Source organism: Thermothielavioides terrestris, chromosome 4, assembly GCF_000226115.1.
Source record: "Thermothielavioides terrestris NRRL 8126 chromosome 4, complete sequence".
Taxonomy (NCBI): domain Eukaryota; kingdom Fungi; phylum Ascomycota; class Sordariomycetes; order Sordariales; family Chaetomiaceae; genus Thermothielavioides; species Thermothielavioides terrestris.
In genome coordinates, this window is record NC_016460.1 from 468125 (window position 1) to 492102 (window position 23978).

The window sequence follows — 23978 nt, forward strand, 5'->3', positions numbered from 1 at the left end:
AGCTTAGGAACAGGTAGCTTATAATCTTAGGGTTTACACTAAGCCGAGGGCTCTGAATCTAGTTAGGCCGCTAGTTGATCACATTTTATAAGTACTTCTTTAGGGTCTATAGAAATAGAAAAAGCTTAGGACTAGTCTCTCTAGGGTAACTTAGCATCTTTAAGTCTAGCTTTTGCTCTACGAAGGAGGTATAATGCCTTGTTTAATCGCTATCTCCTATAAGCTTCTACGAACCTAGCGGTATATGAAACTTAAGCTCTCTAAGCAGCTACTTCTATCCTAGGGCGACGGTTATATCGCCTTGAGGTTGTATAGGCCCTACGAAATCGAGAATCCTACAACGACCTATAGCAATACTCGCGATAGTATATAAAAATTTAGCTCGATAGAAAAGTCGCTTTTTAGGCAGAAAGATCTAGACCGATTAAAGCGATCATAAGAAAATCCAAGGTGTAGTAGGCGAAGCGAAAGAAATGGTTGATCGTAAGAGAGCTAGTAGGAGGATTAAGAAAAAGGGGTAGGCAAGCCTTCAAAGGTAGGAGGGCTATTTAACTCTTTCCTAAACTAGGCGAAAGAAAATAGATAAGGCTTATAGCGCCTATTGATTGGCTAAAAATGAGCGTTCGCCTCCTAATTTCTTAAGGCCTTCTTTTCCTCTTTACTATCCTAGAAGCATTTTCTTCCTCTAACCTTCTCACCACTTTATTCTAGTACCCTTGTCTCTCTAGGTAGATTAGGTTCTTAGTAGTCAGGTCTTCTACTTCCCTTTCAAATTCGTATATAGCTCCTATATATAAATTTGCAACCTAGAAACTATAATGCTGAGTAGCTAGCGTACCTACAATACGTTATAGGAAATTACTAATAAAGTAAGTGACTAGAGGCCATTGTTATATAGGATTATAAACCGCTAGATCGATCTCTCGCTAGTGCCAAAAACAACGATCTTTATAGCCTAGAAGTACGTTTAGGTAGTCTGAAACAAGATAAAGGATTCGCTAATACCAAAAGATAAGCGCTATACTAACGAATATACTATAATCTTAGTTGAATATAAGGCTATCTATAGTATAATTAAGATCTTTCGACTAAACGTTAGATTACTATATATCCAATAGGTCTTACTAAACAATTAGCAAAATTAACGTAGGATATAGCGATTAGTTTATATCGACAATAGGCTAGTTGATATAATCGAACAGTATTATAATACCTTAGTTCTTCGTCTAGTGTTTATAGAGCATTACAATAGTAGACCACTTAGACGTTAGATATATTATCTTACTATATATCTAAACCGAGCTTCAGCTCTCTTAATCTAGGTATAGGGTTGTAAGTAAGTGCTACACTTCCCTTTTATATTCGCCCTCTAGGTAGAGGAAGATTAACATTCCTATAGCAACTAAGTTCTTTACTAAAGTTGCAAACTTTTATACTAGCGTTCGACAACTCCTTTTAGCGAAGATAGGGATATCTATATAACTTAGCCCTTCAATAGCTACGCTTCTCTCACTCCTCTCTTTGCCAATAAGTATACCAACTGCATCTAGTCGAAGAAGGAATATACCTAGACTCGCGTCTATAGGAACGATCAGAAGTACCTAGCTTAGGACTTGATCTTATAGAGCCACCTTCCACGTAATCCAAAGAACGATCCTAGGCTAAAGCTACGCCTAGAAAAGGTAGGCTAAGAGTGGTTTGTCCCGCTAAAGGATACTATTAGGGAGCAAATAGTACGATACTGGGCTAACTATAAGAGCTTATATCGCTAAGGGACGGAGACAACGGACAAGGATAGGTAGGGGGTAGGATATAGTCTAGGAGCTTGGCCTATAGACAATAGATTGAGAGACTATATACCCTAATCGTAGATTTTTCTTAGCCTTGGTTTTTAGCTCTAAGAAACTTAGTCCTATACGATAGAAACTATTTGTCTAGAGGGCAGAAGTGAAAAGAAAAAGGTATAAATGACTATAAGGCTCCTAAAAGTAGGGTCACCCCCTAGGAAGAAAACTTAGGTACTAGCAAAAAAGAATAAGGTCTCGAGGGCTAAAAACGAGCGAAGGACAGTGGATAGACGAAGACTAAATAAGATATAGCTAACGGAGATATTATTAGCGAGTAGGAGGCTAATATAATAATGGGTATTAGGAAGGAAACGTAGCTAAACGCTAGTGAAACTATCGGAGATAGTAGCTTTTATATCCTCCTCCTCTTCTAGAATATATGTCCCTATACGTCTAGAGGACTAGTGTTAAAAACTAGGTAGCTTTCTATAGGGGATTTCGACAATAAGCTCCTAACGAGGTCGCTCCTTCCTTACCCCTTTTATAGTCGAGCGAGTCTAGCTAGCCTAAAGCACTATAGTACAACTAGAGGTTTCTTCCTCGAGGACCTCTTCCTCTACTATAATCGTAGCGTCCTTTATAACCGTTTATATAGTTTCCTCCTTTGGTAAGCCGTCGCTATAAATGTAATAAAGATCGCTAAGGTGGTGTCGTCGACTAGTCAAGGCGCTATATAGTTCGCTACTACGAAGAAGCCCGACCAGTTGGCTACTATTAGAATTCTTAGCTAGTTGATAGGGGTAACAACCTATAGTCTAGTCGCTAGTATTCTAATTGTCTTCGGTAGCGCTAGACCCCCCTTCGCTATCCTCGTAGAGCTTTGAGCGACTATCGAGGTAGTAGCGTTCTCCTTAGAAGTGTCTAATATACGTTTCTCTGTCGTAGTATATCGAGGTAGCTAAGCCTTAGTTAGCGCTAGGGTCAGGATCAGCTCCCTCGCCGTTCTATACCTCGCTATAGCGACCGTTATAGCGATACTCGTCGTCGATATACCCCTCTAAATAGAGGAATAGGTTTATACCATCTACTTCTAGCTAGACGTTATCTAGCTTAAAGAACTTCTTTATATAGTTCGGAGGATATAGCGTCTAGATAGGTATATCGTCTAAAGTCTTTAGAAAGTAAGTGTCCTAGTCTTTAATTATCCGAATATAGAATAGGCTGAACTAGTGATACTCTAGCTTCTAGACTAAGCTTATATCTAGTTGCTAAATATTATTGTAGACGAAGACAAGATTGTCGACAGATATTACTACGTTTTCTAGACGAAATTTGCATTTGTAGGCTTTATTGCGACGTTTGGCTAGCTTTTTACGAGCTACGGCAACCTATTCGACAATAATCTCGCAATTATATTTAGCTTCCTAGAGGATATAAGTATAGAGGGCAATGAGCTTTGTATAGCGTCTAGTGAGATCCTCTTCCTCTATCTAGGTATAGACAGAGTTCTAGATAAGAATTCGCTAGGTAGGAACATTAAACTCGACTAGACTAATAGGCTTATAGTTGTAGGCAAGAAAGAAGGGAGATATTCTATAAAAGCCCTTGACAGTTATACGATCTATATATAAAATATATGGAAGGAGCTCCCTCTACCTCTTTCCTATACTATTAGTTATCTTCGTGAACAAGGTAGTAATCGGGATATAGCTAGCCTCATTCACTCTGTTTATATACGAATTATATAGCGAGATAATAACTCTCTTAATCCGTAGTTTATAGAGGATCTCTTTAACTTCGCCCTTGAACTCAGAGCCTCCGTCGACAACTACAATAATAGGGTAGCCCTAGCGATAAAAGATATACCGTATAATAAAGGACTTAATAGCCTTGGAGGACTTGTTTAGCAGGATCTTAGCCTCGACGTATCCTATAAGATCGTTGTAAGCCTCGACGAAGAAACACTTCTTTTCCCTATAGCTAGACGATATATATTGGATATCGAGGTGCTATTTAGCAAAAGGAAAAGGCGAAGGCGCTATCTAACTTGCCGCTTCCTCGAACCTCTAGGCATTGTACACTTGATATAGTATATAAGCCCGAATCTACTCTACAATATCTTTATATATCCTACGCCAATAGTAGTAGTTCGTCACTCGTTAATACGTCGCCTCTCTTTCGTAATAGCTAACCTCGCTATAGCACTAGTCGAAGATTAGACGCCTCTCTTCAAAGGTATCAACAACGTACCTATAGTACTATATATGATTCGTACTTTAGAAGAAAAGGTGACGATCCTCAACAAAGTATTTCAACGCTTCCCTTTTAAACTGATATCGCTTCTAGTATAGACTATAGCTAGGCAGAGCTTCTATCGTCGATAGGAAGTAGACGATGTCCTAGGAGCGCTAGGAGTAACTATCCCGAAAGCGGATAGGTTCTAGTCTCCCCTCTAGATACAAAGTCTCTTCGCCTATATAGTTGACAAAGATTTAGGCGTCGACCTAGTCGTCGATATCCTCCTCCGACTCCTTCTCTATATAGTTAGAGGGCCTAGGCGGCTTATAGGACAACGTGTCGGCTACAACGTTCTTAGGGCCTAGGATATACTTAACCTCGAAGTTGAATAGGCGGATCTAGGCAATCTAGTGTATTATAAGAGTACCTAGAACATCGTTTATAGTACTATTAAGCTAATAGACTAGAACTAGAGTATCGGTCTCTATAGTGAAATATACGTTAAAAAGGTAATAGCGAAAATGCTTTAGGAGGAAGAGTAGCCCCTTTAGCTCCCTCTTTGTAGTATTATACCGCTTCTCTGCCTCTGACTAGATACTACTCTCGAACCTATATAGGTGTCTCTTACTATTGGGACCGACCTACTCGAGTATATCTCTCTAGCCAAGGATACTAGCGTTGTAAACTAGGAAGATTATACTGTATTGCGGATCGCTATAGATGAGCGTTGTAAGGACTAGAGCAGTAGTGATTTTCTCCTTTAGCTCGTCTATCGCCTTCTACTTAGTAGGCCCCTAAGTCCACTTAGTATCCTTCTTTATTAGGGTATAAAGAGGAATTGCGATAATTGTAAAGCCTTTGATCTAGATCTAGTAGTATCTGACTATTCTAACGAAGGTATATACCTCCTTAACGTTAGAATAGGTCTTCTACTCCCTTATCTTAATCACCTTTACTTCCTTAGAAAGGCGTTCGTCAAATGTATAAAGATAACTAAGTAAGACCGCTTTCGGCTACGCCTACTTCGACTTTACTATAGCGATAGTCGTACTTGCTAGCTCTACGTTTAGTAACATTGTATCGATATTCTTAAGATACTTGATAACAAATTCGTAACGTCCCCCTTTATCTAGATGGCTATTATAATTAGATCGAGGGCCTTTTACTACGATATCGTCTAGGTAGATTCGATAGATATCTAGGATAAGGTTACTAAAGATCGTTGTTATAGCTCGCTAGAACTAGGCAATAGAATTTATACCCTCTATCGATAGTGTATATATATAGAAGAGACTAATTAGCGTTGAAAAGGTTATTAAATCGTAGTTCCACTTATTAAGATTGACCTAGTTGTAACTAGAGAAGAGATCTAGGAGAGACATTAGCTTGTAGCTACCGAAGTCCTTACTAAATTCCTCTATAGTAGGTGGGACGAAAGCGTTGTAGATCGTTATAGCATTGGCCTTTTAAGCATCATTAATGAGCTATAATCCACCGTCCTTCTTGAGAATAAGGAACTAGTTATTATAGTAGCTTGTATAGCTATACTCGATAATCCTATATATCTACCTCTCTCTAAGTAGATCAATGACCTTCTATATTAGTAGTTTTGGAATTAGAATGGACTTACTTTGCTAGGCCTTGTATAGGATAGTTTTAATGTACTAGGGCAGGACAATATCCTTATAAATACGCCTATACTCAGTGAAATCCTATATAAATGTAGTTTCCTAGTTCCGTAAGATCTTAGTAAATATCTCCTTTTCTAGCTTATTGAGGAACTCGTCTATAGTAGCGAGTATCGTTTAAAGGCGCTTCTTAGTAAGCCTCGAGCCCGGCTTAAGATCCGAGAAACAGAGGACTACAAGATCGTCCTATTCTTTCTCAAACTACATCTTTACTTTGGCCTTTATAAGCCGCTTTTCTCGCTATAACAGGTCTCCCTCCGACGTAGAGCTATCTAATAATGCTAAATCGACTAGTTGAACCTTGTTCGCGATATTCTTCTAGAGTATAAACGTCTTTAAAGTACGTTTGACCTTACACTCAAATCCCTACCTTAGCCTCTAGTTGGAAAAGGGGCTTCCGACGAGGGTCCCCCTCTTCCCTTTTAAATAAAACAACAATTCGATCTCTATCTATCTAGACGAAGAAGATAAAGAATAAGAACGTATAACATGAAAAAGAGTGCTAAGGAGCGGTATATAGGACTTCTATAAAACAAGATAAAAAACCGCTTTACTTATATCATTGTCGAGGAAACCGAAGGCAGTTTCGCCTTCCTTTATCTCTACCTAGTCAAAGATTCTTTTAAGACTCTTTATCAATCTCTAGAATTATTCTTAAATAGCTAGTCATATTAGAGATAGTAGGCGACTCCGTTGGACAATCTTCTTAGAGACGACGTATACCTAGACTATCTTTCCTTTTATAAGTAGATTGGTAGTAATTAGATTGTCGTTATAGTAATCGAAGGTTAGAGCGATATCCTTGATAAACGGTATACTAAGGATTGCTTTGTACCTACTAGCAGTGTCCTTAGTTACAAAGAAGTGAAGGTTGATGCCAACTCTACCTAGGTAAAGAGCGACCTAGGTCTCCCTAAGGAACGGTGCTAAGCTATAAAGACCCTTTGAAACGACTTTAGTAGGCTAGTATAGCAGTATATATTTCTCGACGACGCTTATCGAGACGTAGTTATACTCTAAACTAGAGTCGATCAAAGCGAAATACTTATTATAATAACCTTTCTTGAACTAGATATATAGAGTAGGTAGCGACTATACTTTTATTATTACGCTAAGCTCTATATACTCTAAGACTAAAAACGTCGAGACAGATTTCTAGAGTAGAGTATAGATATAATCGTCAACGTCTCTAGGCGGACCTTTACAAATCTAGTACTCCTAGAGGCTTCTTATATAGATACCCTATACGCCGTCTTTAGTAACTCTAAAGATTGCTAGAACCGTCTTGGTCTAGCTAGAGCAAAGGCTATTAAATATATTTATATTAGTATATAGAGCCTATATATAGACCTCTATATCTTTTAGTACAGTAGCTAGCCTATTAGGCTCAGGGACACTAGACCCTTTATAGTCGATAACCTTGATATTAGTAGAAATGCTCTATAGGTATACGATTAAAGCGTCTTTGTACTTAGGTAAGATATAGACTAAGTCGTCAAGGGTTAGACCGATCTTCACTTTTATTGTAGTATAGATCGTATCCTTTATATATAGAGGCAACGTAGCAACCTTTGGCGTAGGCAGCTTAGACTGTGGCTCCTCTTTCTTTATACGATTCGCTATAGCTAGGTTCTTGAGGATGGTTATACGAGGAGGCTCCGCTAGAGGTATAGGAGTATCGCCTATCTAGATGTCGTCTTCCCTTTCGTCCTTAGTGAACCGACGCTTAGTAGACGATATACTCTAAAGTATAGTCTTCGCTTCCTTGTCTACTTCCTCCTTAGCTTCCCCTTTGGCTTCCCCCTCGGTCTAGCTAGAGAGAGGAAGAGGTAGTCGATAGAATTCGTTAGCCTTTAGCGTAGGTCGTAGAACAACCTTCTAAGTCAAGATACGACCTCCCTTTGACGAGACTATATAAAACGACAACTGATTAGACGTTATATAATAGAAGGCGGAGGTAAGCTTAGGCTCCCCTTCGTATATAAGACGATTGATCGTCGTCTAAACGGTTATAGGCTCCTAATACGGCTTAGGCTATTGGAGGTAGTGCTTGTTCAGTACTAGGGATATATCTAGCTTGAACGGGCGACTATTTAAGCGCTTGTACTTACGATAGTACGCTTGGTATATAGGGTAGCTATTATATTGTAGGCAATAGGCTATATATATAAGAACGAGCTAGCCGATCTTGCCGACCTCTTGTATACTATTAATATCCGCTTTTGTAAGGGTGATCGTCTTAGCTAGCGTATAGCCCTTCTTACTCCTATCACTAAGGCAGTAATCTGTACCTTTGTAATATATTAGACCTATAGCTATAGCTTTTATAGCCTCTATATATTTAAGAACTATATAGTCAGAGTCACTATAGTAGTAGCAATAGCTAGAACTTATAAGTCTACTATAGCTAGGGGGACAATTGTCAATATATAGACTAGTGACGAAGCTAATATATCTCTCCTATAAGCGACTCCGCTATTGCTAAAAATGCGTTTAGAGAACCTCGATCTCGTCAAGAGTAGGATCGATTCTATATAAACGGAGGGCCTCGATCTTCTACTCGAACTGTTCGACGATCTTCTACTTCTAGATATATAGACGCTAGAGCTGATTAGCCAGATTATCGATGTCGTCGAGTATAGGTATAAGAGCTCTCTTCAGCTCCTCTTCTTCCTACTCCTACGACTTAGGAGTCGTTTTAATAGTAGACGTAGCCAGAGGTAAGTAGTACTTCTATAGATCGATCTTACGCTTGTAGATCTTAAAGAAGAGGTCTCTTATATTAAGACCCTTCTAAAGAGTATCCTAAACGAACTTAAGGAAGTCTACCTACTTTGTAGTATAGATAGAGTCCTTGTCGTCCTTCTTTAGGGTATACCAACGGTCCTTAAGAGCTACCTAGATCCACTAATCAAGCGTATACTATACCGTTGGAACAATTATATACTATAGCTCTTTATAAACTTTAGTAGAGGCGATAGTATATATATAGTCAATCAACTTAAAGTAGTTATAAATAACCTTGCCGACTAGCTAGCATCTCTCTTCGATCAAATTATAAAGGTAACCTCCGTTACTATACTACTTAGGATCATTGTCCTTCTAGCGCTTTAGGAACTTAGCTTTGAAAGTAGCCTAGGTGTCTCGGTCCTTTTTCTCCTAGTAACGAATAATAGGCTGGATCGTAGTATTGTACTAAAGCTCAAATAAGTATATACAGGTCTTGTCATTAGTGACCTAATAAGCCTTATATATCTCCTCGAAGGTCTCGATCTATCGTATAGCATTCTAACTAGAGAAGCGGCCCTAAAGGCTAGCCTTCGCCAAGGTTAGAAAGGTCGCGCTAAGCGTAGTAGTAAGAACGTACTTAGCTATCTTCTTTAGAATTTCGGCTTTAGATTAACTAGAAGGTGTTACTACGGATACCTCTATATAGATAGGCGGAGTAGAGGTATCTAGCGAAGACGGAAGGGGTATCTACGCCGCTTTAGCCAAGTCTTCTTCGCTTAGTATACCTTAGAAAGGCTATAAGATAGATATATCCTTAGACTCTCCCTTAGAGGTTGGTATCAAGATTAACGATATTATAGAGGTCGATGGGATTCTTAGAGCTTCTATAGACAATATATATATATATCGCTAGAGTCTAGTCATTAGACGCTTAGCTATCGTCTTCGAAAAAGGCAACGACTATATCGACAGACTATAAAAAGACTAATATATATACTTCTATAGGAATGTCGACTCCTTCGATGTCTATCCAAAGGAAGAAAACCTTTTAAGTAGCTAGGTTCCTTCGGAATATATAGTCTAAAGGCCTCGAAAGATGACTATAGGTTCCTTGTAGATCACCTAGATATCCCTAGCAACTAATATACTAAACCCAACTAGTGTAATAGTAGTAAGAGTATAGCTCTTAAAAAGAAAAGTAAACATCTATACTAAGACCTTATATCCAATATAAAACAGTGCTAGACATACTATTAAAAGGAGCTAAGTATCGTAAAGGTGTAGTCCTAAGCTCGGAAGTTCGTAAGTAGCTACTACGCTTAACCGCTTTCGTGACTAGTTTGGCTAAACCGGAGAAGAAAATGACGATCGATAAAAATTCTACCCTTATCTCTACTTAGGAGGATAGGACTATCGTCTTTCGATTAGATTAACGTTTTACGACTGCTACGTCGATAATGACGAAGCCTTAATAGATCTTCGAAGTGTTGAGGATAACGGGATATCTTTTCGATGCCCTATACCGTCTAGGCAAAGGAAGGTCTCCTAGGACAAGGTCTTAATAGACCCCTGGAACGTATATACCTCAATAGGCCTCCGCGCCTCCTAGAGATGTCGATATCGGTGTACTAGAGCCTCAATAGGTCGGCTATATCGTCGTCGTATAGCTATCAATATAGTATTGTATAGTTCTATGATCTCGGAAAACTTCGTAGTCTATACTATCCCATTTGGATATAGAGCTGAGCTCCTCCCTAATTAAGCCCCCATTTGAAGTAGTATAAAACCTCTATACCAACCTGCCCTACCACATCTAGAACTAGGCGTATAAGATAGCTTCCAAAGGAATATAGTGTCCCTCTAGACGGATAAAGATAGTGTATATCGAGTAGTGGGAAGGCTGTCTTCCGAGAGGAAGATACGTAGCTCAGATACGTCTAGTGGGATATAGCGGAAACATAAGAAAGGACAACAAGAATGTGGTCAGAGCTCAATAGCTCGAATGCCTATCGTCTAGATAGAGGTAGAACAATAGAAGGAGAGGCTCAATAGCCTTCCTAGAAGAAGAGGGACCACCAACGTAGTATCAACGAACGTATATTGACAACTGCTTAATGTCTTACCTTCTAATGAAGAAGATGGGCTTAGCCCACTTAAATATATGTGACCAGAGGGTTAGACCTCCCCTAGCAACGAATGCAACGCTCTAAGACAAATAGAAAAACAGAAAAACTAGGTCCCCTATGTCCAGGTAGTCCATCACCCTAATTCACTATAAGCTAGTTTAACGGTTTAACTACTACGAGCTAGTTCGACGGTTCAACCACTGCGAGCTAGTTCGACCACTGCGAGCCAGTTCGACGATTTAACTACTACGAGCTAGTTCAACTACTATAAGCTAGTTCGATAGTTCAACTACTACAAGCTAGTTCAACGGTTTAACCACTACGAGCTAGTCGACTACTATGAGCCAGTTCGACAATTCAACCATTGCGAGGCAGTTCAACTACTACGAGCTAGTTTAATAGTTTAACTACTATAAGCTAGTTCAATAGTTCAACCACTACGAGCTAGTTCGACAGTTTAACCACTGCGAGCTAGTTCAATAGTTCGACTACTGCAAGCCAGTTTAACAGTTCAACCACTATAAGCTAGTTCGACCACTGCAAGCTAGTTCGACAGTTCAACGACTATAAGCTAGTCAACTACTATAAGCCGGTTCAACAGTTCAACTACTATAAGCCAGTTTAACTACTATAAGCCAGTTCAATGGTTTAACTACTATAAGCTAGTTTAATAGTTCAACCACTATAAGCTAGTTCGATAGTTCAACTACTATAAGCTAGTTCAACAGTTCAACCATTACGAGCTAGTTCAACCACTACGAGCTAGTTTAATAGTTTAACTACTATAAGCCGGTTCAATAGTTTAACCACTACGAGCTAGTTCGATAGTTTAACCACTGCGAGCCGGTTCGACAGTTCGACCACTGCAAGCTAGTTCAACAGTTTAACTACTATAAGCTAGTTTGACTATTACAAGCCAGTTCGACAGTTTAACGACTATAAGCCGGTCGACTACTATAAGCTAGTTCAACAGTTCAACTACTATAAGCTAGTTCAACTACTATAAGCCAGTTCAACGGTTTAACTACTACAAGCTAGTTCAATAGTTCAACCACTATAAGCTAGTTCGACAGTTCAACTACTATAAGCCAGTTCAATAGTTCAACTACTATAAGCTAGTCAACTACTATAAGCTAGTTCGACCACTGCGAGCCAGTTTAACAGTTCAACTACTACAAGTTAGTTCGACGGTTCAACTACTACAAGCCGGTTCAACTACTACGAGCTAGTTCGACGGTTCAACTACTATAAGCTAGTTCGACGGTTCAACCACTATAAGCTAGTCGACTCTTGCAAGCTAGTTCGACAGTTCAACCACTGTAAGCCGGTTCAACCACTGCGAGCCAGTTCGACGGTTTAACCACTATAAGCCGGTTCAACAGTTCAACTACTACGAACTAGTTCGACGGTTCAACCACCGTGAGCCAGTTCAATAGTTCGACCACTGCAAGCTAGTTCGATAGTTCAACCACTACGAGCTAGTTCGACCACTGCGAGCCGGTTCGTCAGTTCAACCACTATAAGCTAGTCGACCACTACGAGCCGGTTCAATAGTTCAACCACTATGAGCCAGTTCGACGGTTTAACTACTGCGAGCCGGTTTAACAGTTCGACCACTATAAGCTAGTTCAATAGTTCAACCACTACGAGCTAGTTCGACCACTGCGAGCTGGTTCAACAGTTCAACCACTACAAGCCGGTCGACCACTGCGAGCTAGTTCGACGGTTCAACCACTACGAGCTAGTCGACCACTGCAAGCCGGTTCGACAGTTCAACTACTATAAGCCAGTCGACCACTACGAGCCGGTTTAATAGTTCAACTACTATAAGCCAGTTCGACGGTTCAACCACTGCGAGCTGGTTTAACAGTTCGACCACTATAAGCTAGTTCAACAGTTCAACCACTACGAGCTAGTTCGACCACTGCGAGCCGGTTCGACAGTTCAACCACTATAAGCCAGTTGACCACTGCGAGCTAGTTCGACGGTTCAACCACTACGAGCTAGTCGACCACTGCAAGCCGGTTCAACCACCCGAGTTAGCGGTTAGGGTTAGGGTTAACAGTTAGGGTTCGGGTTAATGGTTAGGGTTAGGGTCAGATTTTTTTTTTTTTTTTTTTTTTTTTTTTTTTTTTTTTTTTTTTTTTTTTCGGGTAGTCGTTGGCTACAGTAGGCTACGGGTGGCGATCGCATCGGCCTCGGCCCTTTCAAGCTTCGCTTCACCACTTACTGGGGCGTGGTACAGTCAAGGGTCTTGTATATACTACGGATATAGAAGTTGGTAGCAGCTGCTATATTCCATATATACATATAGAACCAACTGCTTCTCGGTGGTGGGATTGCATTGATGACTCTCTCCTTATCTACCAATGATATATCAGATGTTGGATTGCGCAATCGGCTAGGCAGAGGGGGATGTGAATCCCTCTTTGTCAATATGGAGCCGGTTCGCAATTTGTGTCTTGGTTGGTGTCGGGCTAGCATGCTAAGATCTTCGCCTCGAGGGCTCGATGTCACGAACAACTTCTGGACAGGCTGCTGCCTCGGTCTATAAGAAAGGTAACCCACTCGAACTGTGTTCCTGCAATCCAGATACCGGACGACCAATCCAACTACTGCACAGCGATCGACCTAGCTAGGTACTGTACTGCGATCAATCAACTCTTCCTGCACTCAATTTGATCAATCGCAGTGCAGTAGTTAAGTTGATCGCGGTACATACAGCGGTAGGTTGATCGCAGTGTAGGAGCCGGGTTGACCGCAGTGCAGCGGTCGGGTTGTCGGGCTAACCGCCGTCGGGTGTCACAATGCCGTGGTCAGGCCGATAGCTGTGCAGCGGTTGGAAGTCAACGCAGTGAAGCCTGTGGTCGGGTTGATCGCAGTGCAGTAGTTGGATTTCATCATCGTAGTGCAGGAAGAAAGTAAGGGACCTGCTGTAGTGGGTCAGGTAGCTACAGGGCACCTACCTTAGCGCGCTAAGGGGGGGGTGGCAAAATAATCTCTGTTACCGTTTCCTAGAGCTAAAATAGTTTTCTAGTTTACAATATACTTTATACTATAAAAAGGATCACTACTACTATCGTAGAGTAAAAATCATTATATAATATAAGAACTACTTAGATAGATTATATATTTAATAGTAAAATAATCACTATACTAGTTTTTTATTATATTTATCTTAGATCTATAGGAAGATTTTAAAGTTAAGCTTTTTTTCTAGTTTAAAGATTATTTTCTTTAAAAATAATTTTCTACTTAGAAGATTGCTTTTGCCTCTTTTCTATACTCTCTAGCCTATATACCCTAGCTTAAGCCCTCTAAATAAGTGTGAAATTCTTACCGAAGTACAATTATAAAATTTATAGTCTTGTAGTATAGTGGTAAATCTATAAGCTTATAACGTATAGGCCTTGAGTTCGATTCTTCGTAGAGTCTAGTTTTTTCAACTAAAAAAAAGAAAAGAAAAAAGAAAAAAAGAAAAGAAAAAAAGAAAGAAAAGAAAATAAAAAAATAAAAAAACTTAAAGTAAATAGAAAAGTTTTACTTTCTTTTATATATAGGTATATAGATAATAAAATTTTTAAAGATAATCTTTTATTTAAAAGTTGATTTTAAATTAGTTAAAACTATTTTCAATTTTAAGTTTTTTTTTCTTATTAATAATTATCTTTAACTACTAATATTAATATCTACTTAAAATAATCTTATTAGTAAAAGATTATTTTTACTATAAGATATTTTTACTCTTTAAATTCCTATTTTATTTGAATTAATCCTCTTAGTTGAAAATTATTTTCTTCGAAAGATATTTTGAACTCGGGACCGGTAGGCGCCTGTTTTCCGGGCGAAATATCTTGACGCTCCAAAATAGTCCCAGAGATCATTTTGCCACCCCCCCCCCCCCTGGCGCGCTAAGGTAGGTAGGGGAGGTGTGTTTTCTGTTTACCGCAGAAGGTAAGGTAGGTACCTACCAGAAGGGTCAGGTACCTTAGCTAGAAATGTTTTTTTAGGAGGGGGCAAGGCCGGTGGGCCCGGGGGTTGGGCAGGAGAGCCCAGGTCGGGGCGAAAAAGTCGGGTCCGAGTGAGGTTGGGTTTCCAGAGAGTGTCAGGATAGCGCCTCCGTACCGAGCGTCACACTCTGCGGTTTCGCCGCCCAGAAGCGCAGCCCGATCCCCGAGTTCAAACTAGCCGCCCCGTCCAACGGCACGATGCATTACTACACAGACCTGCTCACCACGACCGACGGCTGCCCACTAGCCCTGCAGTCGTCGCGCCCGCTCCCCCCTCTCCCCTCACTTACCACCACCACCACCGCCGCCGCCGCCGCCAGCCACCCAGACCCTGCAGCACGCGACCCTGGAAACCCCCAGACGACGACGCGCACCACCACCACCATCATCGTCCTCCTGCACGGCTTCTCCGGCTCGTCGGCGTACTTCACGCGCAACTTCGCCGCGCTGGCCGCCGCCGGCCACTGGGTCGTCGCGCCGGACATGCGCGGCCACGGCCGCTCCGGCCACGGCGCCGTCGCCCGCGGCGGCTTCCACGTCGCGCGCCTGGCGGCTGATCTGCGCGAGGTGCTGCGCTTTTTGAAACGTTCTGCTGCCGCTTCCCCTACCGCTGCGTACGTGTCTGGGCCCGGGCCGGAGTCTGGCGCAGCAGCAGCAGGGGGAGGTGGAGGCGAGGTCAAGTTTGTGCTCGTCGGCTGCTCGATCGGCGCGGCGGTGTTGTGGACGCACATCGAGCTGTTCGGCGAGGATCTCGACGGCGACGGCTGCTGCGCCGGGTACGTGTTTGTGGACCAGGCGCCGCTGCAGGACCGGGCGGGGCCGCTGGGGCTGGGCGGGGCGTGGGACGCGCGGCACGCGCACCGCGGGTGCTTTGACGAGGCCAGCCTGTTTGCTGCGCAGGAGGCGTGGGTGCGGCGCCCCGCCGAGACGCATCGCGCGCTGGTGGCGGAGTGCTTGGGGTATCGGGTGCAGCCGCGGGAGGGGGATGCGGTGGGCGAGGAGCAGGCGCGGAGGGATGAGGAGTTTTTTGTGGCCATCAGTGCGCGCTGCGACGGGGTGTGGTTGGCACGGCTGCTGGCGGACCATACGCGGTATGATCACCGCGAGGCGCTGGAGGGGATCACGCGGCCGACGCTGGTCATGGCCGGGCGGCGGAGCGGGTGCTTCCCGCTGGAGGGGGTGGCCGAGACGGCGGAGAGGATCCGGAAGGGCGGCAATCAGCAGGTGGAGATGCTGGTGTTTGAGTCGGGCCACTGGCTGTTCTACGAGGAGCCGGAACGGTTCAACCGGGAGCTACTGAGGTTTGTCGACATGTGCACAAGGTGACCATGAACGGGTTGATCGAATCGCATTCTAGTCTATATTCTACATCCCGCCGACTCATCGCCCGTTCGATGGGATGCCGATGCGCGCCAGGACGTTCGCGGGGCCGCGTTCCAACCAGGCCTCCATCTTCTCCTCACTGTGCACCCAGACCATGCCCAACATGCCCGCCGCGTTGGTTTCTGCCCCGGCCCAGCCGGCGGCGCGGCGGGGGATGACCACCAGCCAGTTCCGGTTCATGACCACGTTGTGCGCCACGACCTCCTGGCCGCGGCCCGTTGCCCCGTTCACTGCCCTGCCGGCCTGGCGCACCAGGCCTTGGTAGATGCCCAGCAGCACGTCGGGGGTCGGCAGGCCGTCCTGGAAGCGGCGGCGGAAGAAGCGGAAGGGCACGACCGGCGCGTCCTCGTCGGGCCAGAGCGCGAAGGCCTGCGGGTCCGGGGCCGGCAGCACCTGCATGTGCTTGTGCATGCGGCTGCACCCGCTGTCGATGCCGCAGTTGAAGAGCAGCAGGTGGCGGCTCTCCAGCGCCGAGAGGACCTGACAGGCGGCGGCGAGGTCTTGGAGGTCGAGCGGCTCGTGCTGCCTCCGGAAGCCGTCCTGGGTGAGGATCAGGAAGTGCGGCCGCGCAGCAGGGAATTTGTTGGCGGCGACGAGGTGGCTGTCCCCGATCACGGCCACCTCGAAGCCCGACACGTCGATGTCGCTGCCCGGTCGGCAGCCCGGCTGGTCTGCTTGCGGCAGCGAGGCGGTTTCCTTATCGCCGCGCGGCGCCTGGGGTTTGTTCGCCAGGCTGCTGAGGACGCGAAATTGGAACTGCGAAGGGTAAGAAGGCCGCGGAGAGTCAAGCCCACGACGGTCGAGCTCACCGAGAAGCCCTGGTCCGACAGATTAATCAACCGGTAGTTCTGGTTGTAAACCACCAGACCTTGCTCGACGAGGCGGTCGAACTTCTCGAGAAGCTGGCGCTCGTCAAGCTTCTCCATCGTGTCGGTCTGGCGTCTGGGGAGCGTCTCAGCGTGGGAACACAACTTTGGGGAGGAGCGGTGAGAAATTGCGAATTTGGCAGAGGCCGAGATCGGATCCGCAGGGAAGGGCGTGGGTGGTTGGTTCTCAGAGGAAGGGGAAGACCAGACGCTATCCGGGGCCGATATTTGTAAGTGGCAGTAGTGTTACCAGGGTTTTTGAGCCCGATAGCAAGCCTTGCCGGTCCAGTGGTCGAAGGAAAATGGGTAAAGACTTTTTTCCTTTTTTCCTTCATCATTTGATTACCGTCATCTCCGTTTATGCTTGCAGGCTCAACGTCATCGCCAAATAAGACGAGTCCGCTAGCAGTTGATCGTTGAGAGCTGACATAGGAACAACCACATACTGCAGGATTACTGACGAAGCCCGTTGGCCGGGTGAACGCCGGTGTGTGACCAGTCCTGTCGGATCTGGGCATCAATCTCCTGCGCACCACGCACGCTCAATGAACTGTGCTAGCCTGTCTTAGATCTATATAGGCGGCAGATGGATGGCGTCGGTTGATTCAGTTTTGAATTGGTTCACTGAACTGTCCTCTCACTCGGGTCCTCGCACATTGGCAGGTCCCCAGTCCGGCACCATCCCGGACGGCGGCGGCTGCTGCTGCTGCGGGCCTGCAGGATGCGAGAAAGCACCCCGCGCTCCGAAACCCCCATTTCCATATCCGCCCAAGTTCTCCAGCGGCGTCAGGGTGATAGGCGGCAAGCGACCTCCCGGAAGGGGTCCGGGTCCGCCGGGTGGTCCGCAGGTTGGAGGAGGCGGCATGAGGCTCGCATCACTCCGCCAGCCGCCAGCTAGTGCCCCGCGGTCCGTAAATGTTGTCCCCTGCTCTGCTGCCATGGGCAGAGGCCGGGGCAGATGCGCGAGGGGGGGCGGGCCCATGGACGCAATGCTCACCGCCTCGGCCTGTGACTCGCGCGTCTTCTGCTCCAGCTTGCTTTCTCTTCTTGCCCGGTTGGTGTAGGACCTGGCGTTCGACTGGATCGTCCGCAACCCGACTCCCATGCACTGTCCCGTGTCCAGCCACAGATGTTTGTCAGTCACTCTAATCGGACAGAAAGGGAGAAGACGCAGGAGCGGGACAGGGAGAAGGACAGCGAGCGTACCAAGGCCTCGACGACCTCCCACTTCATCCCGACGCGGTCCGCCAGCCCGGACCAGATATCCCGGCGCATGCCCATGTACTCGTTGGCGATGATCTCGAGCCGGCGGCCGCTGTAGTCGTAGATGCCGCGCCGCTCGACCAGCCGCTCGTAGCGCTTGCGGCACGCGTTGGCCGTCTTGCCCGGGAAGTGCGCCCGCTGCAGCTCCGCCCAGTTCTGCCCCCGCGTGCGCGCCTGGATCAGCGTCTTGTCGTCCTCCGCCGTCCACGTGCCGTGGTTGTAGATCGAGTAGGGGTACTCGGCCAGCGTGGCCGTCTCGTCGCCGACGAGGTCGTCGGGGCCTCCTGCTGCTGCTGGCGGCGCTGACGAGCTTGCGAGGTCGTCGTCGTCGCCGTCTTCGTCTTCGTCGTGATGGTTTTCGAGGAAAAGCTTGCGCTCTGGGACAATAGTGCGGGCAGTCGCGCGGGAGCTGGGCTCGGATGTCGTTGGGGAGACTGGTGCGGTCGGTGGTGGTTGTGGTGTTGGTGGTGCCGGTCGTGCCGCCGCTGCTGCTGGCGGGTATTGGGACGTCCCTACACCAGGCGCGTTGCTCCTGTGTAGATCTGCGGTTGAATAACCAGAGTACCCCGTATTCATGGTATTGGCGATGGTGTTGAAGTCCCGGAGCCCGGGGGCACCTCGGTTCGCCTCCTCGCCCGGTCTTGTCGCTCGGTCCGGTCGTTGGGGCGCGCCCCGTGTCCTCGTCATCGCCTCGGCAACGGCCCGCTTAGTTCGGTTGACTGACCTCCTCGCCAAGCCAGATTTACTGAAGGGTTAGCGGGGACCAAATGCTGTCTCGCCTACCTTCACGCGGGCTAGGAGTGGTAGGCGGGAGGGAGGTTCGACTCGATTTCTATATCGGAGGCAACCCACCGCTTGCTCGAGTCGATGAGGTAATTCTCCCACCCAGATCGGAGTTCTGCAGCAGGCAGCCGACTTCCGGGAGACCAGATCGCTGTGGAACCGTCGCCGCGAATCAAAGCGGGTCTGGTGGCCGAAAACTGCTGCAGCCATGCGCGCCAGAGGGTGGCCCTAGAGGTGGCCGCAGGAGACGCGGCCTGGTGCTGTGACCTGGCCCATCAACAATGGGCGCGTGTCTGCCGGGTGGCTCAATATTTGCGGAACGCCTCCATGCCGTCTCCAGAGCTGGTGCTGGCATTTGGGCAACGGGGTGCCTGTTCGTCCAGAGTCAGACTCCAGACTGGCAACAGGCCGGTCTGGCCTCAGGGGAGACTTGGGAACCGCCTGACTAGTTCTTTCTCCACTAGGCCAACCGACATCTACTTTCAGATGATACTCCGCGATGCAAGAACGTCATCCTCGTTGTCGGCTTCAATGTCTGCCTCTCTCCCCTGACGCTATGGCTGCGTGTATCCCAAGTCTGGCTGGATTTGCCCGTCCACAGACGCACAGGCAGTCCGAGAGCTGACAGACGGGGCGTTTCTGTTCCACAACCTGCCGCACTCCAGGAACCTGCTGTCCTTCCCTGCCCACTGCTTTGCTGGCCAGACGGCTGCTAGTCCTGCAGGTCGTGTATGCTTGCATGTTAAGCGAGCAGCCCAGCCAGTAGCGTGCATTCGGGACATTACGAAGCGATGCACGTCTGCAAGCTGCACACTCTCACTACGTTTTGTCAATCTCAGGTATGTACGGGGGGCTGGTTCCAGTTTGTCTCCGCAGTTCCATGGCATGGCATCTCCCGATGATACGATACAGCACCCCGGGCCGCTTCAGGACGCCGGCTCCATCAAACCCGGCATCAAACACAGCTCATTTTTCCCCGATCCACGTTGCAGTCTTCTGCACTCCATCCTCAAGCCCCTGGCGACTTGATCCCCGTCCCTCTTTCCCTGACACATATTGTCCGTCAATGTCATGGATGCTCACATCCTCCAACAGTCCCAAAACCAATCTGCGGAGAAAAGCCTTATTACATCTTCCCCTGCCGCCCTCAATGTGTCCTCTGCCCAAAGGACAAAGCATCTTTCCTCCCAGGTAAGTTCCCCTAGTCCCTCTTCCCCCTGCCATCAACATCACTCCCCAAACAGCTCACGCAACCTCCACCCTTCCGGGCCGCGGGCCACATCCCAGCCGCGCTCCCTCAACTCCTTGCCTGCCTCAATCTCCACCGCCATGTCGACGCGCACGTGGTCGCGCAGGCCGCGCTGCCGCATCAGCTCGACCTGGCTCTCCACCTCGGCCGCCGTCAGCCCGCGCATCGGCAGGCGCGCCGCGTGCTCCAGCCCGCCGAAGACGAACGCCCGCTCGACCTCGAAGTGCACCGGCTCGTCGAACGCGTACATGGTGTGCCGCGTGGCCGCCCGGATGCGCGCGAGGCAGGCTGCGTCCAGCGAGGCGAGGAAGAGGGACGGGTCCGACGGGTCGGTGATCAGCGCGGCGGCGAAGGCGGTTGGGGGGAATTTCTGGGTGCAGAGGTGGCGGTGGTGGTAGCTGTCTTGCTGCTGCTGCTCGTGGTGGGTGGGTGTTTGGGTTGGCGTTTGAGAGGTGCCGGGCTGGTGGTGCTCGGTGGCAGGGGAGGCCCAGTGAAGAGTGAAGTGCAGATCGATGAGGAGGGTTGTGGTTCGGTAGAGGGAGAGCATCTTCATGGTTTGGGTAGTATTACCACTTACACTCTGTGTGCTTCGTGCCGCCTAACGAGAATTCAGGGACTGGAAAAGCAAGGAATGGGTCTGGTTCGGGAGGTGGATATAAGCATTGCCTTCGGTCTCTATCTTACTACAATGACACCTTTGCTATCACACTGCAAGTGCATACTTTCTTGTTGCTGCCCTCATTGACAAAATGCCCAGCATTGTTACGACTACCAGATGACTACAGGATTTTTGTTGCCCCCATCGACTTCTGGAAGGTCATGGCCTTTGTCAAGGGGGCAGAAATGCCGGCGTTCTTGCTCTTACTCACGAAGACAGCAGCAAGGTCTCAAAAGCGGGACCAGTCAAAATCTATAGTAAATCTCAAGTTGCCTAACGGCCTTCACAGCGTGGGCAATGAGTCGTTGACGCAGGAACCTAGCCATAAGCCGCTTGTGACGCGTTAAGAATGGCCGGCGACCCTCAGCCTCTGCATTGAGGTTGTAAATCTTGACACGAAGTTCAAAGTCATTACATTCAGCACAAGACAAGACAAGCCGGACCATCCATCTAACTGAGGAACCAGGAGAAAAGAAGAGGAATATCTGCAGACTCCGGGTAGTCTCCAACTCGTACTCTCCCTTGAGCTACAGGCACACAACAGGGAAGGCCAGTGGTGAAATCCAGGTCAGAATCACAAGTCAGACAAAGGAGGGTGTTATGAGACCATTTAATCGCCAGATGCAGCCATTCCCCCGTATCCGGCCCCGTATACTCTCAGCTACCTGCCAAGGTTATTACCCCCTCATGCAGAATCGCAAATGCCGTACTCCCGGAGCATTTCCGCCACCACGATGAACCCTCCGACCGCAGGAACGATCAAGAAGCCCAGGGACACGATAAAAAATAGACCTAAATGTAGAATGCGGACGAATCCATCCTCCATTCTTATCGTCGCCTCTTCGGGGTCCGGAGCGCACACACCAGCATTCATGTCGGCCCACCAGCCGAAAACAATGCCAATGATCAGCCAGCTCATGGTCAACCCGCGCTGTGCCACGGTGCTTGCTCCCGCGTTGAACCGGGTCAGGGCGCCAACCACAACGAGCGAGAGACTGCTTAGCAGAGTCGGTATGATGAATTCCTGCACCAGCCGGTTACTGAGGATACTCCGCGTCCTGGGTAGTGGTCGAGAATGCGGAGCGAGCGGTGTGTAAGCTGCCACGGAGAGCATGCCGGCCTCGTTCGCATAACTGCTGGATGATATGTTGATGGAGGGCGGGTAGGCGCCACTTCCGGACACTCGCTCCAGGACCTTCACGAACTCCTTTGGCGTCGCTGGGTCGAGGTGCTTGTACTTGAGTTCGTACAATGGAGCATCAGCGTTGCTGGTTTCGATGTCTGATTCCAGGCGTCCAACCACCCCATCAAAGACGCCACCGCGGCGCCGGGCTTCATCCATCTCCGCGCTGCCGACCATGTAGACGGTGGGGTAGTCGGCCGTCGCAATGCTCGCCATGAGGTTGACGATGCTCATGACGAGGTAGGGCACTACGGTCAAGCCGAAGGCGGCGTACCCGTAGCGCTGGATCTGATCTCCCCGGGATCGGTACAGAGTCAAGGCAGCGCTCCCCGCCTGAAAGATGGCAATCAGCGACTGGATCCAGTTGTAGTTTGAGCTGACGTCGGGGGCCCCTCCTGTCTGGGACCCGGGTTCCTCTCGTGCTGGCTGTTCCCACGAGATTTTGGCATCGGGGGGCACGTCACGCCACGAATAGCCCGGAGGAAGCAACGACAAGCCGTGGAATTTCTGGATGGTGCTTTCCGTGAAAGAGGCGAACGAGAAAGGTTTGGCATCATCGCTCTCCTCAGACACGGGATCGTCCTCTTCGGCCAAAATGCCACTGATGGCGGGTGTGCCTGGCGAGAGACGTTGCGGCGATCCTGCCACCGGGGCCTCCTCGCCCGGTCCGTCTGCTGCAAGCTTTGGCAAGGGTGTACCGTCTGCTAACAGCATCTCCCCCCGCTTGTTAAGTAGCGGCCTGACCTGGTCGCCCTCGCGGGGTTCCCAATCCTCGTTTCGGACTACCATGCGAAGAGCACCCGCCGCGGCCGCGCGCTCCAGCGGATTCCTGTTCCGCCTGAAGCGGGCATGGCGCTTGATAGAGAACAGCGCCCTGATAATGCCCGAGGAAGGGAAGAACAGCGCCAAGCCGGTAGCAAAGATCGTGAGCGAAGCGGGCGACCCAGGGTACATCTTCACGGTGGCGCAGTGGGCCAGGTAGTTGGAGGCGAAGAACAGGAAGATCGACCACGGCGTTGCGGGCGTGCACTGGACATTGGCATCGCCATGGTTGACCGAGTTTACGTCCGAGAGGTTTCCGACCAACGGAGCCATAATGCGGCGGGCTGTTCGTCGAAGATATGGGCGAGTAGTGAGGAGCAGAGGAGCTGGAGCCTGGAGGGAGGGAAGGGGAAGGAAAAGGGGAGTCCAAAGGTCAGCATGGGCGAGCCATTTGGCGGCCTGCTTGGTGGCGGACACGGGCTGCGCGAGGCGCCGTCGTCCCCTGGGGAGCTGAATGCCTTCCCTTGCCCTGTCAAACCAATGAACCAAAACACCGCCTCTCCACAGCCGCTGTGGCGCCGCACGAGCACGCTCAGTGGTCACCTCCAATGTCCTCAGCACGCCGCAACTCAACCCAAGATCAACAGCACATGCAGAAAACGTCGGCGCTATCCGTGACATGGACACACGGAGTTGCGTTAGATCTACTATATCGCTCTGTTGTTCAAAACCCAGCAAGTGTCACTTGTTGGAACCACTCCGCGGATGTGGGCGATCGAAGCTATCGCGATCTAAGCACTCAACAGCAATACGTTCAATCGTGGTGTTGACATGTCTATTGGAAGGAAGACTGTGGAAAGAGGGCTCCTGTTGGGCGACAATTGGGCTCCCGATATCCGGGGCTGCTGGATCCTGGGTCGTCGTTAAAGAGGTCCCGCCAAGACTAATTTCGGAGACTGCCGCGTACAAGTAATTACAAATCGCCAAGGGTGAACGAGGCCGCCACGACTTCGAGCAACAGAGCAACATCGACAATAACAAGATCGCAAAGACTCGTAACAACAACTCTACGAAACCTCAACCAAATCGAAAAAAAGGAAAACAAGGATAACCCGCACCCTAACTATAACCTGTATCCTAACCTTAACCTAAACCCTAACTAGCGGAGGGCTAGCGCCGTCCCCTGTACCCCCGGCGAACTAACCCTTGGCGATAGAGCAAACGCCTTGGTGATAGTGCAAACGCCTTGGCG

General features: G+C 48.1%; 5 protein-coding genes across 5 annotated transcripts; 1 reads left to right on the forward strand and 4 right to left on the reverse strand.

The window, feature by feature from the left end:
• Positions 1 to 15057: 15057 nt before the first annotated feature.
• Positions 15058 to 15932, forward strand: THITE_2118276 (uncharacterized protein). The gene has a single exon (XM_003654985.1). It carries the CDS (start codon positions 15063 to 15065, stop codon positions 15903 to 15905), a length of 843 nt encoding a protein of 280 aa, XP_003655033.1. The 5' UTR covers positions 15058 to 15062; the 3' UTR covers positions 15906 to 15932.
• THITE_2118277 (uncharacterized protein) lies at positions 15933 to 17220 on the reverse strand. The gene is made up of 2 exons (XM_003654986.1): positions 16772 to 17220; positions 15933 to 16718 (listed from the first exon to the last, which is right to left on the reverse strand). Exons 1-2 carry the CDS (start codon positions 16886 to 16888, stop codon positions 15960 to 15962), a joined length of 876 nt encoding a protein of 291 aa, XP_003655034.1. The 5' UTR covers positions 16889 to 17220; the 3' UTR covers positions 15933 to 15959.
• Positions 17221 to 17293: 73 nt separating this feature from the next.
• THITE_2118280 (uncharacterized protein) lies at positions 17294 to 18968 on the reverse strand. Its single transcript, XM_003654987.1, has 2 exons — positions 18035 to 18968; positions 17294 to 17936 (listed from the first exon to the last, which is right to left on the reverse strand). Exons 1-2 carry the CDS (start codon positions 18665 to 18667, stop codon positions 17466 to 17468), a joined length of 1104 nt encoding a protein of 367 aa, XP_003655035.1. The 5' UTR covers positions 18668 to 18968; the 3' UTR covers positions 17294 to 17465.
• Positions 18969 to 20103: 1135 nt separating this feature from the next.
• On the reverse strand, positions 20104 to 20676 carry THITE_2090214 (uncharacterized protein; the record flags this gene model as incomplete). The annotated part of the gene is made up of 1 exon (XM_003654988.1): positions 20104 to 20676. One exon carries the CDS (start codon positions 20674 to 20676, stop codon positions 20104 to 20106), a length of 573 nt encoding a protein of 190 aa, XP_003655036.1.
• A 790-nt stretch (positions 20677 to 21466) lies between these two features.
• On the reverse strand, positions 21467 to 23059 carry THITE_2145780 (uncharacterized protein; the record flags this gene model as incomplete). The annotated part of the gene is made up of 2 exons (XM_003654989.1): positions 21467 to 21573; positions 21646 to 23059. 2 exons carry the CDS (start codon positions 23057 to 23059, stop codon positions 21467 to 21469), a joined length of 1521 nt encoding a protein of 506 aa, XP_003655037.1.
• Positions 23060 to 23978: the final 919 nt, after the last annotated feature.